General features: G+C 39.2%; 2 protein-coding genes across 4 annotated transcripts in view; one reads left to right on the top strand and one right to left on the bottom strand.

Moving 5' to 3' along the window:
• Positions 1-904: 904 nt before the first annotated feature.
• On the bottom strand, positions 905-7,335 carry casp9 (caspase 9). 3 transcript variants are annotated; one of them, XM_015385479.1, is made up of 11 exons: positions 7,236-7,335; positions 6,986-7,132; positions 6,706-6,913; positions 6,544-6,621; positions 4,933-4,994; positions 4,648-4,824; positions 4,488-4,577; positions 3,355-3,502; positions 3,091-3,273; positions 1,782-1,891; positions 905-1,702 (listed from the first exon to the last, which is right to left on the bottom strand). In XM_015385479.1, the coding sequence occupies exons 2-11, from the start codon at positions 7,115-7,117 to the stop codon at positions 1,598-1,600; spliced, it is 1,293 nt and encodes a 430-aa protein (XP_015240965.1). In that variant the 5' UTR covers positions 7,118-7,132; positions 7,236-7,335; the 3' UTR covers positions 905-1,597. The 3 variants fall into 3 exon arrangements, with proteins under 3 accessions (XP_015240965.1, XP_015240966.1, XP_015240964.1); XM_015385480.1 differs by having other exon boundaries at positions 7,218-7,239; XM_015385478.1 differs by having other exon boundaries at positions 906-1,702; positions 6,986-7,292.
• An 882-nt stretch (positions 7,336-8,217) lies between these two features.
• Positions 8,218-12,148, top strand: part of LOC107091513 (dnaJ homolog subfamily C member 16-like) — a 12,571-nt gene continuing 8,640 nt past the window's right edge. Inside the window, exons 1-3 of the mRNA XM_015385481.1 lie at positions 8,218-8,476; positions 10,447-10,633; positions 10,713-10,779. Coding sequence (XP_015240967.1) covers positions 10,455-10,633; positions 10,713-10,779 — 246 coding nt within the window. The 5' untranslated portion in view covers positions 8,218-8,476; positions 10,447-10,454. The remainder of the gene's footprint in view (positions 8,477-10,446; positions 10,634-10,712; positions 10,780-12,148) is intronic.

Consider the following 12,148-nt stretch of genomic DNA (forward strand, 5'->3'; position numbering starts at 1 on the left):
AAGGAAGGAAGGAAGGAAGGAAGGAAGGAAGGAAGGAAGGAAGGAAAATGGGGGGATGGAGGAAAAAGGGGTGATAAAGGAAGGAAGGAAGGAAGGAAGGAAGGAAGGATTCAATGTTTTCACGTACCCCCTGCAATGCATTCACTGCAAAAACAATCAAGAAATAAGTAAAAATGTCTTAAATTAAGTGTATTTACCATTAATTTAAGTAGGTGAATGAGATGATTTGCCAATAGAATGAGTATTTCGACTTTTGAAATGAGATAAATAATATTCACTCGAAATCAGACAATGAAATTATTTTTTGTTATTTTAAATGTTAATCGTTTTGTTCCATTGGCAAAGTGTTTTATTACCTTCTTAATTTAAGAACAAATGCACTTTAAGAAAAAAAAAAGCCTTATGTGGATTTCGATATTTTCCTGTGTTGGCGGACCACTACACTGCAAAAAAATTATTTTTTTCTTAAAGTGTTTTCTCTTGAATTGAGGAGGAAAGTGAGATACTGCAAATGGAACAAGACTACTTACATTTAAAATAATAATAATAAAAAAAAGATTGTTTTGTTTTAGGTGCATATTATTTAATGATCTTATTCTAAGAGTGAAAATACTCATCCCATTGGCAAACTATCTCATTCACCTACTTAAATTAAGGGTAAATACATTTAGTTTAAGACATTTTTACTTATTTCCAGATCGTTTTTCCAGTGCAGGGGTACCAATACCCCTGTTTGGGAATCACTGGTCTGCAGTTATTAAAAAAAAAAGAAAACAGGATATGTGATTTCCTGCAATCAACAGTTACATTTTTATTACAAAATATCCCAAAACCCTAAAAACAAAGAAATATTAAAAATCACATTTTAGCAGATACAAAAGCCAGATAAGAGTCTTAAACAAATAGGATTTTCCTCAGAGGCAGTTTGATACTAGATTTAAAAAAAATTCTTAAAAACCTTAGAAAGTTTTTATTCTTAAAACTTGAAAAAAGTTTTAAAAAATCTTTTTCATATACATAAAAAGTAATGCTGTCCAGAGAAAAACTTAAAAAACATGTATCCATGAGTTCAAAACATCTGAATACAATAAAGAAACATGAGAATCCAGAGCAGAAATAACCTCAATAAGGACAAAACTGATCTTCAAATCTTCTAAAGATGTTTTATCTTTTCTATTCCTTTTTCTTTCAGGTTGATCTTCTGTCACACTAGTAATAGGATTCTTTCAGCTCCATAACCAGACCTAAAGGAACTGGAAATAGATTTTCTGCTTTTTTTTTTATTAATAAACAGAAATTAAACACGAGTTCTTAACCCTAACTTGCAATGATCAATCTTGGAGTCATTTATTGTACTTTTTTTTCTCCACAAAAGAAGCTATAACTTCTACAGCATTCATTCACATTCTTAGCAGAATTATTGATGAATCATGCAAAGAAATTCCATTTAAGCAACATTTAAAAAAACATCCACAATAAGACGTTATTTCCATACAACAAGTGCAAATATGATTTTTTTAAAAATACCCACATCTTCCAAAAAACATGTATTCTACAGTAAAGAACCAAACATGTGGTGAAGATGGAGAGTCTTCCTCTATGCCGAGGTTTGAAAGTAGAGAAGCTTTCGTAGGAAGTTGAAATTTCCAGGCATCTGCTTGTAAAGGCCTTTTGCAGAGTTTTGGGCAACCTCATTGTTGACCTAAAAAACAAGCCGTAAATAATTGGAGATTATTTAAAAAGGTGTTGATAGAAGCCGGTGGTACAGCAGAGGAACTCACCATCATCAGCATGGTGACCAAGTCATCAGTGGCTGCATTCTCCTCCAGGATGCGATCCAGTGTTTCGATGTACCAAGATCCTGCCTGAGCGTCTCTCCAGGCGACGTAACCTGTCATCGTCAAAAAGCTGCTAAAGCTCCTGTCACACATTGACCATTTAGACCAGCGTATGCCTGACGTACGGAAATCTGGCCAAACGCTGCCGTATGTTGGATAAGTTATGGGTCAGTTTTTCATTCATTTCAGTTCAGTTTATTTATATAGCGCCAGTTAACAACACATGTCATCTCAAGGCGATTTACAGTTCAACCAGATCATCCAATCAAATTGATTCAAAGTTTTCTATCTAAGGAAAACCAGTTGATTATATCGACTCATTGACTCGAAGCCAATCCCTCACACTAAGCATGCTTGTAGCGACAGTGGAGAGGAAAAACTCCCTTTTAACAGGAAGAAATCTCCAGCAGAACCAGGCTCAGTGTGAGCGGCCATCTGCAGAGTCCGGGGCTCGGCAACCTGCGCCTCTGGCGCCGCATGTGGCTCTTTAGCGCCCCCTGGAGCTTTTTTAAAAATTTATGAAAATCAAAATTTTTTTTTTATATGGTGTACAGGAGGTCAAACAAAAATTTATTATGTTTTCCAATGCTGTAAACATTTGTATAATTAATAAATTTAAACAACAATTTGCGTCATAGACATAGAGATCAGTGGTCATATCTTCCAACCAGCGCGGCGCGTTGCCAGGCAAAAGGGGACCATCGATTCCAAAGAGAAAAAAGGAAGATGAGAAAAGAGGATTTAAAGAATTGACTGAATCATTTGCTTTCATTATCAATGCGGAAGGATTGCCTGCATTTTTGCTTTGTAATGAGAGGTTGCCAAAAAAGTAAAAGAAAAATTTGGAAAGGCATTTCCTAGCAGACATGACGCTAAATCTTCTGCGACTGCAAACATTTTTTCTTTATTTTTCTTTATTTCTTTTTTTTTTTTTAGCGGGCGGTAAACGGAAGCTTGGTTAATACCGCAATCAAAGACATGGCTGCCCCCCTCAGGACACTGGTTTGTGACATTTCCACTGCTGTGCGTCCTGCATAAGTTAGGCTGTCGTTGGACATAAGGTCTGGACTCGTTATGAATCCTCTAGGTATACGCCCAATATTGATAAAATACATAGAAAGTTCAGAGTATGCCAGCGTTTAGGAGATTCTGGGACGTCAGGCGTAACGCTGGCTGAATCGTCAAGGTGTGACAGGGGCTTAAGCAGGACAAAAATCAGGCCGTTATCATCGGACTTTAAACGAAGAATTACCTGGGAAAGTAGAGTAGCACACCAGGATGTCGCTGGGGCTTGGCAGCGTCACTCTGGCGTCTACCTCATCAGTCAAAGAGTCGCTGCTGGACGACGTCGGGATGGCATCCGTCTCATCATCCTCCCCGCCGACGGACAGGGAGGCTTCCTCAGGAGAAATCTCAAATCCTATGTCTTTCTCATCTTTAAGACATGAAAGAAAACTACGTTCTGACTTCCGACTTTACATCAAATGAACTCCTGGTTCGTTGTTGACTGCTGTACCTCCTCCACAAGCTTGGATGAAGAACAGTTTGGGTTTCCCTTGCAAAGAAGGGCAGTTCTCTCCTTTGAGGTAGTTTGTGATGTTCTGAACTGTGATGTGCTGTCCATCTACGCCGTACACGGCGCCAGGGAAACGCTTGTGAGTCACCTGCAGATAAAAACATCAGAACAAACGTCCTTACCTGTCCGCTGTATTTAGAAACCAGCAGATGGTGAGATAATCCTGCTGATTTCTTAAAGGACTCTGATCAGTCCTCTTAAATATTTTACAAACTGTGGGCAAAAAAGTTTATGATTTATACTTATATTCTTTGAAATTCAAGTGTTTTATCCTTGTTTTTTTGGGGGGTCTCTTGCATTTGGGAATCATCCAAAACATGTTAAAATCTTGGCCTGTGAAGCAGCCTTTACAGTCAGGAGAATAAGTATTCGAACACCCTGCTAGTTTGCAAGTTCTCCCACTTAGAAATCATGGAGGGGTCTGAAAATGTCATCGTACAGTAGGTGCATGTACACTGCGAAAGAGATCCAGAAATCACAATGTATGATTTTCTGTTTATTTGTATCATCTGGCTGCAAATACATATTTGAACACCTGAGAAAATCTATGTTAATATTTGGTACAGTAGCCTTTGTTTGCAATTACAGAGGTTCTATCTTTCCTGTAGTTTTTCACCAGGGTTGCACACACTGCAGGAGGGATTTTGGCCCATTCCTCCACACAGATCTTCTCTAGATCAGTCAGTTTTCTGGGGTGTCGCTGAGAAAAAAAAACAGAGTTTGAGCTCCCTCCATAGCATCTCTATTGGGTTTAGGTCTGGAGACTGGCTAGGCCACGCCAGAACCTAGATATACTTCTTCCAGAGCCACCCCTAAGATATCCTGGCTGTGTGCTTCTGGTCATTGTCATGTTGGAAGACCCAGCCTCCACCCATCTTCAATGCTCTGACTGAGGGAAGGAGGTTGTTCCCCAAAAACTGGCGATAAATGGCCCTCACTTTCCTCCTCAGTTAAAAAAAAAACGAATTAATTAGCATTCAACTTTTGTTATGTAATTCTATTAAGATTTGCTTGGAATGGTACTATTTGCAGCCTAATTGGTTTAGGAGGAGACAGAAAACGGGCAGACTGACCTCGGTCCCATGGGAGAGCATGATGACCACACAGCAGTCGTACGAAGAGTGATCCATTCGAGACAACGCTGACAGTTCATGTTTAATTTGCTGAAACGAGGAGGAGAGTTAGCGGCGGCTCCTTCGTATATCAGAAACAGGAGCAGAAGAACAAACTCACTCTCTGTCTCAGGTTGGTCTTGACTTCCACGGTAAAGTTCATGGATTTGAATCGTCTCTCCAGCTTCTCACAGTCGACGTTCGAGCCTTTGCGATGGCTGAGCCGAGAATCCAGTTCAAACTCCACGTTGTTTATGATGAGGCAGTAACCGCATGGGTTGGAATCCATTTTATAGCACTGATAGATGAGACGGATAGAACAAAATAACAACGTGACTATAAATGATATGATTTACCCAGAGAACGAGCAGAAGGAGAACATTTGTGATGATGAACTGCTCATTACCTGAAGACTATCCCGACGTGTTCTGCCTTCAGGTCTTGGTTTAAAGTAATCCTTCTCAGGTGCTGCAGTATTAATTATATGGATATATTCATGTGTTAGGTATTGAAATGCAAAAGTATTAAAGCTCAAGAGTTTTGGATCAGCTGAAAATGTTCTAAGTCTATGATTTGCTAATTTACAGGTACATAAGCGAAAGTGCAAAATTAATTTACAATAATTGGATGGATTATTAATAGTATTACAGTATCCACTGCTTATCCTCTTTTATTTTTATTCTTTTTAATTACAGTATTTTCCGGACTACAAAGAGCACCTCACCATAAGCCGCCGCCCACTATTATTTATTTTTATTTAACTGGAAATGTACATATATAAGCCACACCGAGGTATAAAAGCCAATTTATGCTTCTGACGCATAGCCCCTACAACCTTTAAATCCGTATCAGTGTATGAAAACGCCCCCCCACCCAGAGGTTCTGCAACCGTCGGCGTGCACCTAAAAAAAATCCTGACTACGAGTTGGACGGCTGCAAACCAGCGCAGAACTATAGCGGAAGTGCGCAGACAGAAAGCAGCTGTGATTGGTCCTTGGTTTGCCTTTCCGGCTGTCTGTGTCGTCGTTCTTCTCGATTCGGGGCGCGCCATTTTTAAAAACCGACAAACAACTACAATGGACAACTACGAGGAAAGGTTAATCGGTCTTTTTCCTGACTTGGACTCCTTGTACTCCATCTGTTTTTGGCTGATGTGTACCAACCTTTCATGGGTTTTATTTATTCAGTTTTTTAAATTAATGTAGGAGCTATTTCTCCATTTTTAGTTAAATCTTAGAATTTGGATTATTTCTTTTGATTTGTTATTTAGAAAATGATTTGTTTAGTTATTCACTTAATTAGTTAATTAATTTTAGCTTGGGATGTGGGTGTTTCAGAGGATAAATAGGGAGGTCTTAGGTAGCTCATTATGCAGGTAGGTGGTCATTTGGTTCTCAGTTCTCAGTTTCCAGCCAATCAATCAAAGAACAGGTGCAGGAATCAGAGTGAGAGCAATAGAAGAATCCTGTTTGTCTGAACGGAGAAATAAAACAAGCAAAGAACTAGATTTTGACCGTTTTTTGATCTTTTTGGACTGTGTAAGCCAGAATCCACGGTGCATCAGGTGGCTGTTTGAGTTGAATTCATCTTTTGCTTTGATCACCTTTAAGTCTCAAGTTTTTTTAATTGTGAATTTTAGTTTTGTACAAATAGTCACTACAATAAAGAATCGATACTTGACGTCAAGAATCGATGCGGTAGATCACAAAAATTAGAATCGCGATGCATCGTCATGATGATTATTTTGCACACCCATAGTGTATATAGTATATAGCTATGTACTTTATATTTTATGTTTTATATTGTATATAGGTATAGATTCTGTATACATATCTAGTTTGTCTGCATCTTCAACACCAAATCAAAGTCCTTGTAAGTTCAAACCTACTTTAAACTAAACTTGATTCTGATTACAGGAAAATGTTTTGTTTAATCCTTTAAAAAAAAAAAAACTCAGATAAACTTTCAAATGATCCCAAACTTTTGAGCAGTGTTGGATCTTAATGTGGGCGCTTACCTGGACTGGGAGACTTACTGGGAATCTCCACAGGACAGATGGGGACAATATCTATTTTTTTAACCTCAATTGGAGATTCTGTAAAACAAAGGAAAAAGTGAGTAGAGTGTCCCATGATTGAAGGAAGGCGTAATGGTGAGAACACTACTGGTTTCATCTCACTGATTGGCAGAGGTTTCACAACAGGGCGGTGAGCGAAAGGTGCTGCAGGCTGAAGGGGAGCTGCTGGAGAACCATTTAGTAAGACCTCCAGCAGATCCTGCTGACCTGATTCACGAAGGCAGTCCAGGAAGAGCGGAAAGGCTCGACTTCCTCTGGTTTCTAAGTCAATCACCAGCTGTCTGGCCTGGTTCTGCTTGCCTCCAGAGCCCTGATTATAAACATAGTTGTCCTGAACACATTAAGTCAATCACAGAAGGACATCTATACAGTTATATCTTACCTTTATCTCATCAATCATCCCCTGGGTGAAAACACCCTTTTGAAAAAGGGCGTCATAAAGGCTGGAAGGATCCAGATCTCGAACTAAGATGATCCTGTTTTGCCGAAGAATCTTTCTGTGTTGTTCTTCCATTCTTCACTCAGCAATCTAATATCCAGGTAGTTAAATAGGATACAGAAAAAAAACGTCTCTTAATATGTATTTATCGTTTCAAAGCCAAACTATGAAATACCTTTCTGTAAAGTGAAACCTGTTACTCTGCAGGTAAGGCGTTTGCTCATATTTTCTGTTTCACCAGCTGCTTCCGTGTTTACATCATCGACGTCTCTGATTGGTCAAAGGAGGAAGAACAACGGTGTGCGTTTCATTTTCTTCACGGCGTGTCCCGTTTTAGTAACCAGCGTGCGGTAACGTCAGGGGACAATGCTTGAAGAGGGTGGGACCTAATAACGGTAGCCGGGCGGTGAAAGGAAACACTCTGAAAACCAAGAGAAAGGAGGGAGATTGGAATGGAAGCGGCTTTCTAGTGAGAGAAAGGACATAAAGTCCTTTATTTTATTTCATTTTTATTTATAAAACTGTTATAATCACAAATATAAAAAAAAAAAAGCGGATCTCTAGTGAGAGAAAGGGAATAAAGTCCTTTATTTTACTTGTATTTGTAAAATTGTTATAGTCAAAAGTATTCTAAAAAAAGATAATGAAGCGGATCTCTAGTGAGAAAAAGGGCATAAAGTCCTTTATTTATTTTTAATAGTAAAATTGTTATAATAAAATTAAATAAAATAAAATAAGCAGATCTGGGTGTGTCCGGAAGGGAGCAAATAAGCATAACTTATTTTTTTTCCACATTCGGACCTCACTTGGAGTTTAATGCAAACGATATAAAAAAAATTAATTATTAATTAATTAATAATTAAGATTATCAATAGTTGTAAGGAAAATAGATGTTTTTAACTAACCAAAACGGGTTTTAGCACACATAATTGATAACCATTATCACCATACTACTGATGTTAGGACTTACCTACTGACTGTTAGGGTGTTAGATTTATTAAAAATGAATTTTATATCAAATGGTTCTTGAAAAATATGGTAAACATCATCTGTCTTGTATCCCGTCTATGTTTTATCTGGGGGAACCAACCCTATCAATCAGGTTTGCCACTCACAATATGGCGGACGCGGTGACGCTTCAATACGCGCGCCTGTGTTTTTGTTGGGGTACTCAATTTCCCGTAGCGACCTTCTAGAAATAGCGCCCCCTCGTGGCCTTTCTCTGCTCTGTAGCAGGTTAGCCAGCTCCGGTGCTACGTTAGGATGCTGCGGAACACGCGCCGCACGTTTAGCCCTTTAACAGCGCGCGGTGGGTTCACATTGATACGAGGAGCTGCAGAGGATCCCAGTGTACCCTGAATATGTGGCGCTGTCACGGCTGACTGCATGGACCCGAGGTGACTGAAGCAAGCTGGGGAAGCTGCAGCCCCTGTGGTAAATAACCCTGAACAGACATAAAGCATTGATGCGTTTCTCTGCAAGGATTTCATTGAGGCTGCAGCCTAAACATATTAGGAGAAGCAGAATAAACACAGTCTGCTGATGCTTTTACTATTCCTGTAAGCCGCTGCACTGCAGGTTATCCTAATGGATCCTGTGATTGTTTATGTTACAGACTGAGCTGTGATGTGAGATACGAATATGGTGACAATGATAATAACATGTTGCAATCCAGGGAATTGTGTGACAAAGCTGACACTCCCATTAGGTTATCCTTTACTGAGAAATATTCACATGAAGGTATCTAACCTTCTTAGAATAGAAAATCCCTTTATTTTCCCAAAATGGGGGAATTCTGGTGTTTAGAGCAGCAAAAAGATTATAGAAAAAAATGGTGACACAAATGTGGACCTAAGAAATGTGTAAACGAATAATATACTATTGAAGAGTTAAAAGATAAACAGTAAAATACTGTTCTGTTAAGAATATATAAAAAACTGTTCACCTGGAGAATAAATAACCAATATACAGCTATGGACATTTTTACAGTAATCGATATTTGAAAATAGCAGCAACATCAGAGATGAAAGTGAAAGCAGCATGTTATTTAAAGTCGTAGGGAAGTCATGTTTAAATGTGAAATCATTCTGGCTTAAACATGTATATAAATGTACTCTTTATCAGAAAATTTCAATAAAAAAAAAAATCCTGTCTTAAAATCTGAAATGGGTTGCTGTTTGATTTGATTGTGTGGGAATGTTATCTGGTTTGTGTGTCTGAGAAGGGTTTTTGTGAAGGTGAGATGACGGGGCGGCGATTGGCTTTACAGATGGGAAACAATGATTTTAAGCATTTAAAAGATTTATATGTTATGATGGTGAAGATGATCAGCCATCCAGGTCATAGTCATTCTAAGAAAGTTAAAAAACAATCCACTGGACTTTGTTTTCAAGAGTGAAGACGTTTCGCTTCCCATCCAAGAAGCTTTTTCAGTTCGAAATGTCAGAAATAGCGTTGAGTTCAAACCTTTATAGAGTGGAAGAAAGTAAGCCTTGCTTCGGCTTTAGCCGGGCATACACTGCGCGATATATTTAATCGCTGAAGGCAGCTATAGCTCAAACTGTACGACGAGACCACAGGATTTAAAAATTCACAGCTCGCGATGCATGTTCTCACCCTGCTCTGCCCGACACTCGGATGCGACCTCACGCATTCAAAAGTTTTATTTGCTCCAGACCTTATGATTCCATATCGAGAGGTGGACGTGAGAGGCTGATGGTCCCTCGTTTCCCCCTGTATACTACACCAGTTTTTTCAACCCTGGTCCTTAAGGCACACTGCCCTGCATGTTTTAGATGTTTCCCTGCTTCAACACACCTGATTCAAATAATTGAAGTAAAAAAAAAAAAAAAGTTAATTTGCTATTAATTGATATCAGGTGTGTGACAGTCTGGAAACATCCAAGACATGCAGGGCAGTGTGCCTTGAGGACCAGGGTTTAAAAACACTGTACTACACGATGCACGATCAGGCTGATAGTCAGCTAGATCTAAAAATTCTTGCACGACTGGAAAATCCGCCTGAAAAGGACAAAAAATCGTACAGTGTATGCCAAGCTTTAGAAACATGCAAATTGAACCGGAAGAAAAGGTCCGCTCCTTAGGAATGGGGAGTTGTTTGGGTTGTTAGCCTAACAAAGGACTCCCCATTCCTAAGTGGCGGAAACGTTCTTCCTGTTCTTCCGGTTAAACTAAGCATTAACAAGACTTTACTTCGTTCCACTCTGTAAATCTTTGAACTCTATACTATTTCTGACATTTTTAACTGAAAAAGCTTCCTGGATGGGAGGCGAAACGTCTTCACACTTGGAAACAAAGTCCAGTGGATTGTTTTATTTTACTTTTGTGGAATGAGTTAATATGTTATTTAGTTTTGTTTGTGGTTTTGTTGTCTGATGTGTTTAGGGCGACGGATGTGGGGGTCAAACATGTCTCCATATCTGGCTGTGATGCTTCTGGTGGTCCTCTGTGTCCTACTGCCAGGATTAAGCCACGGAGGCTCTGAAATGGATCCGTACAAAATCTTAGGGGTAACCAGGCGGGCAAGCCAGGCAGAGATCAAGAAGGTCTACAAGCGTCTGGCTAAAGAATGGTGATTTTCTTTATCTAATACTTTTTCAGTTTCTCTACCTTCCTTTCTGTTCCTAACTAATGGGCTTGTCTTTCTTAAGGCATCCTGACAAAAACAAAGATCCAGGTGCCGAGGACATGTTTATCAAGATCATTAAATCTTATGAGGTTGGTCTATATTCCTTCTTTATTTTCTTTTTCTTCCAATAAGCCCAACGTTCAGTGGTTCTTTAGGCTTTTTGGATCCCCTTCAGCATCATTCTTGAACTCCAGCTAATTTTCCTAGCTCAATATCATTCATGCTGTGCAGTGTGTGCATTAAAAAACACCAACAAGCATTAAGAGAGACAAGTGAAGAGCAAAAAGAAACATGTTTTATGTTTTTGCCTTATGGAATTCGCGAAAGGAGAAATCTGGCAGATACCTAAAGAAGGTCTTTGAGGAAGCATTGTTCTACATTTGAGCTTTGAAAGTATGTGAAGTTTCCATCTAGTGGCTGGTTGGGTGGTATATATCTGTCAGCTTAGGTTGTGGTTTGAGCCATGGAGACACAAGAGGAAAACAAGCACGAGGAGCCAGGGAGAGATGAGGAGAGACGAGGAACCAGCACTGAGGAACTGCACAGGGAGAGTATTTAAGGTTGACAGAACAAAGGGAGGACTAACGAGCTGATTGGGAGCAGGTGTGAACTGAGGCTTCTAGAGAAAGAGCTAAGGAAAAGGAAACCAACACAAGAGGGCAGCAGAGGGCAACAAAGAAAAGCATAAGAACTCAAATACATCCAGAAAACACAACAAAATAGGAATTAAACCAATAAAACTAGAAAAAAATGGAAAACATGAATCCACATGAAACTTAAAAACTCAAAGAAAACTTAACAGAACCAAGACCGTAACAATATCAGAGATCACATATCAGATATTAATCAGATATCAATATCAGATCACACCTTCAGAGAAGGCCTCACAAAATCAGGAAAAATATTATTTACAATTACTGTAACATATGTATGAATCTATTACACTTTTTATTAGATGTAACAATTCAGTGATACAATTTAAACACTTTTAGCTCATCAACGTTATAAGGTTAAGTCAACTTTCAGGATGTTATTGTTAGGATTCTTTTTTATTGACGATGTATGAGTTTGTCAAACCCTATTCATATCTGCCTGTTAGATGTAAAAACTAATGTTTTCCCAAGCAGTTTATCTAATTAGGACAGTTCTCCTGTCAGGATATATAGTCCTTCCCCCACCAAACCTGTAGGGGGAGCTCTACATATAGCCCCTGGAATAGGGATGAAGAAGGATGCTAGCTCCTGTTAGCTTGTTGGCTCACAGTAACAACAGCTTCTACAGAAAGACATGACGGCTCTGTCACTACCCGGTCTGTGCTGGAAGCATGTCCGTCCTGCGCATGCACCATCAGCTCATTTGCGCATCCAGATATACATCCGGTTCAACCTCGATTTTATTTAGTTAAAAAGACCTAAATGACCTAGCCTGGGTGCCATTCCGAACTGAGGTCGGGAAGTT

Source organism: Cyprinodon variegatus, unplaced genomic scaffold (genome assembly GCF_000732505.1).
Source record: "Cyprinodon variegatus isolate N-32 unplaced genomic scaffold, C_variegatus-1.0 Scaffold341, whole genome shotgun sequence".
In the NCBI taxonomy this organism is placed as follows: Eukaryota; Metazoa; Chordata; class Actinopteri; order Cyprinodontiformes; family Cyprinodontidae; genus Cyprinodon; species Cyprinodon variegatus.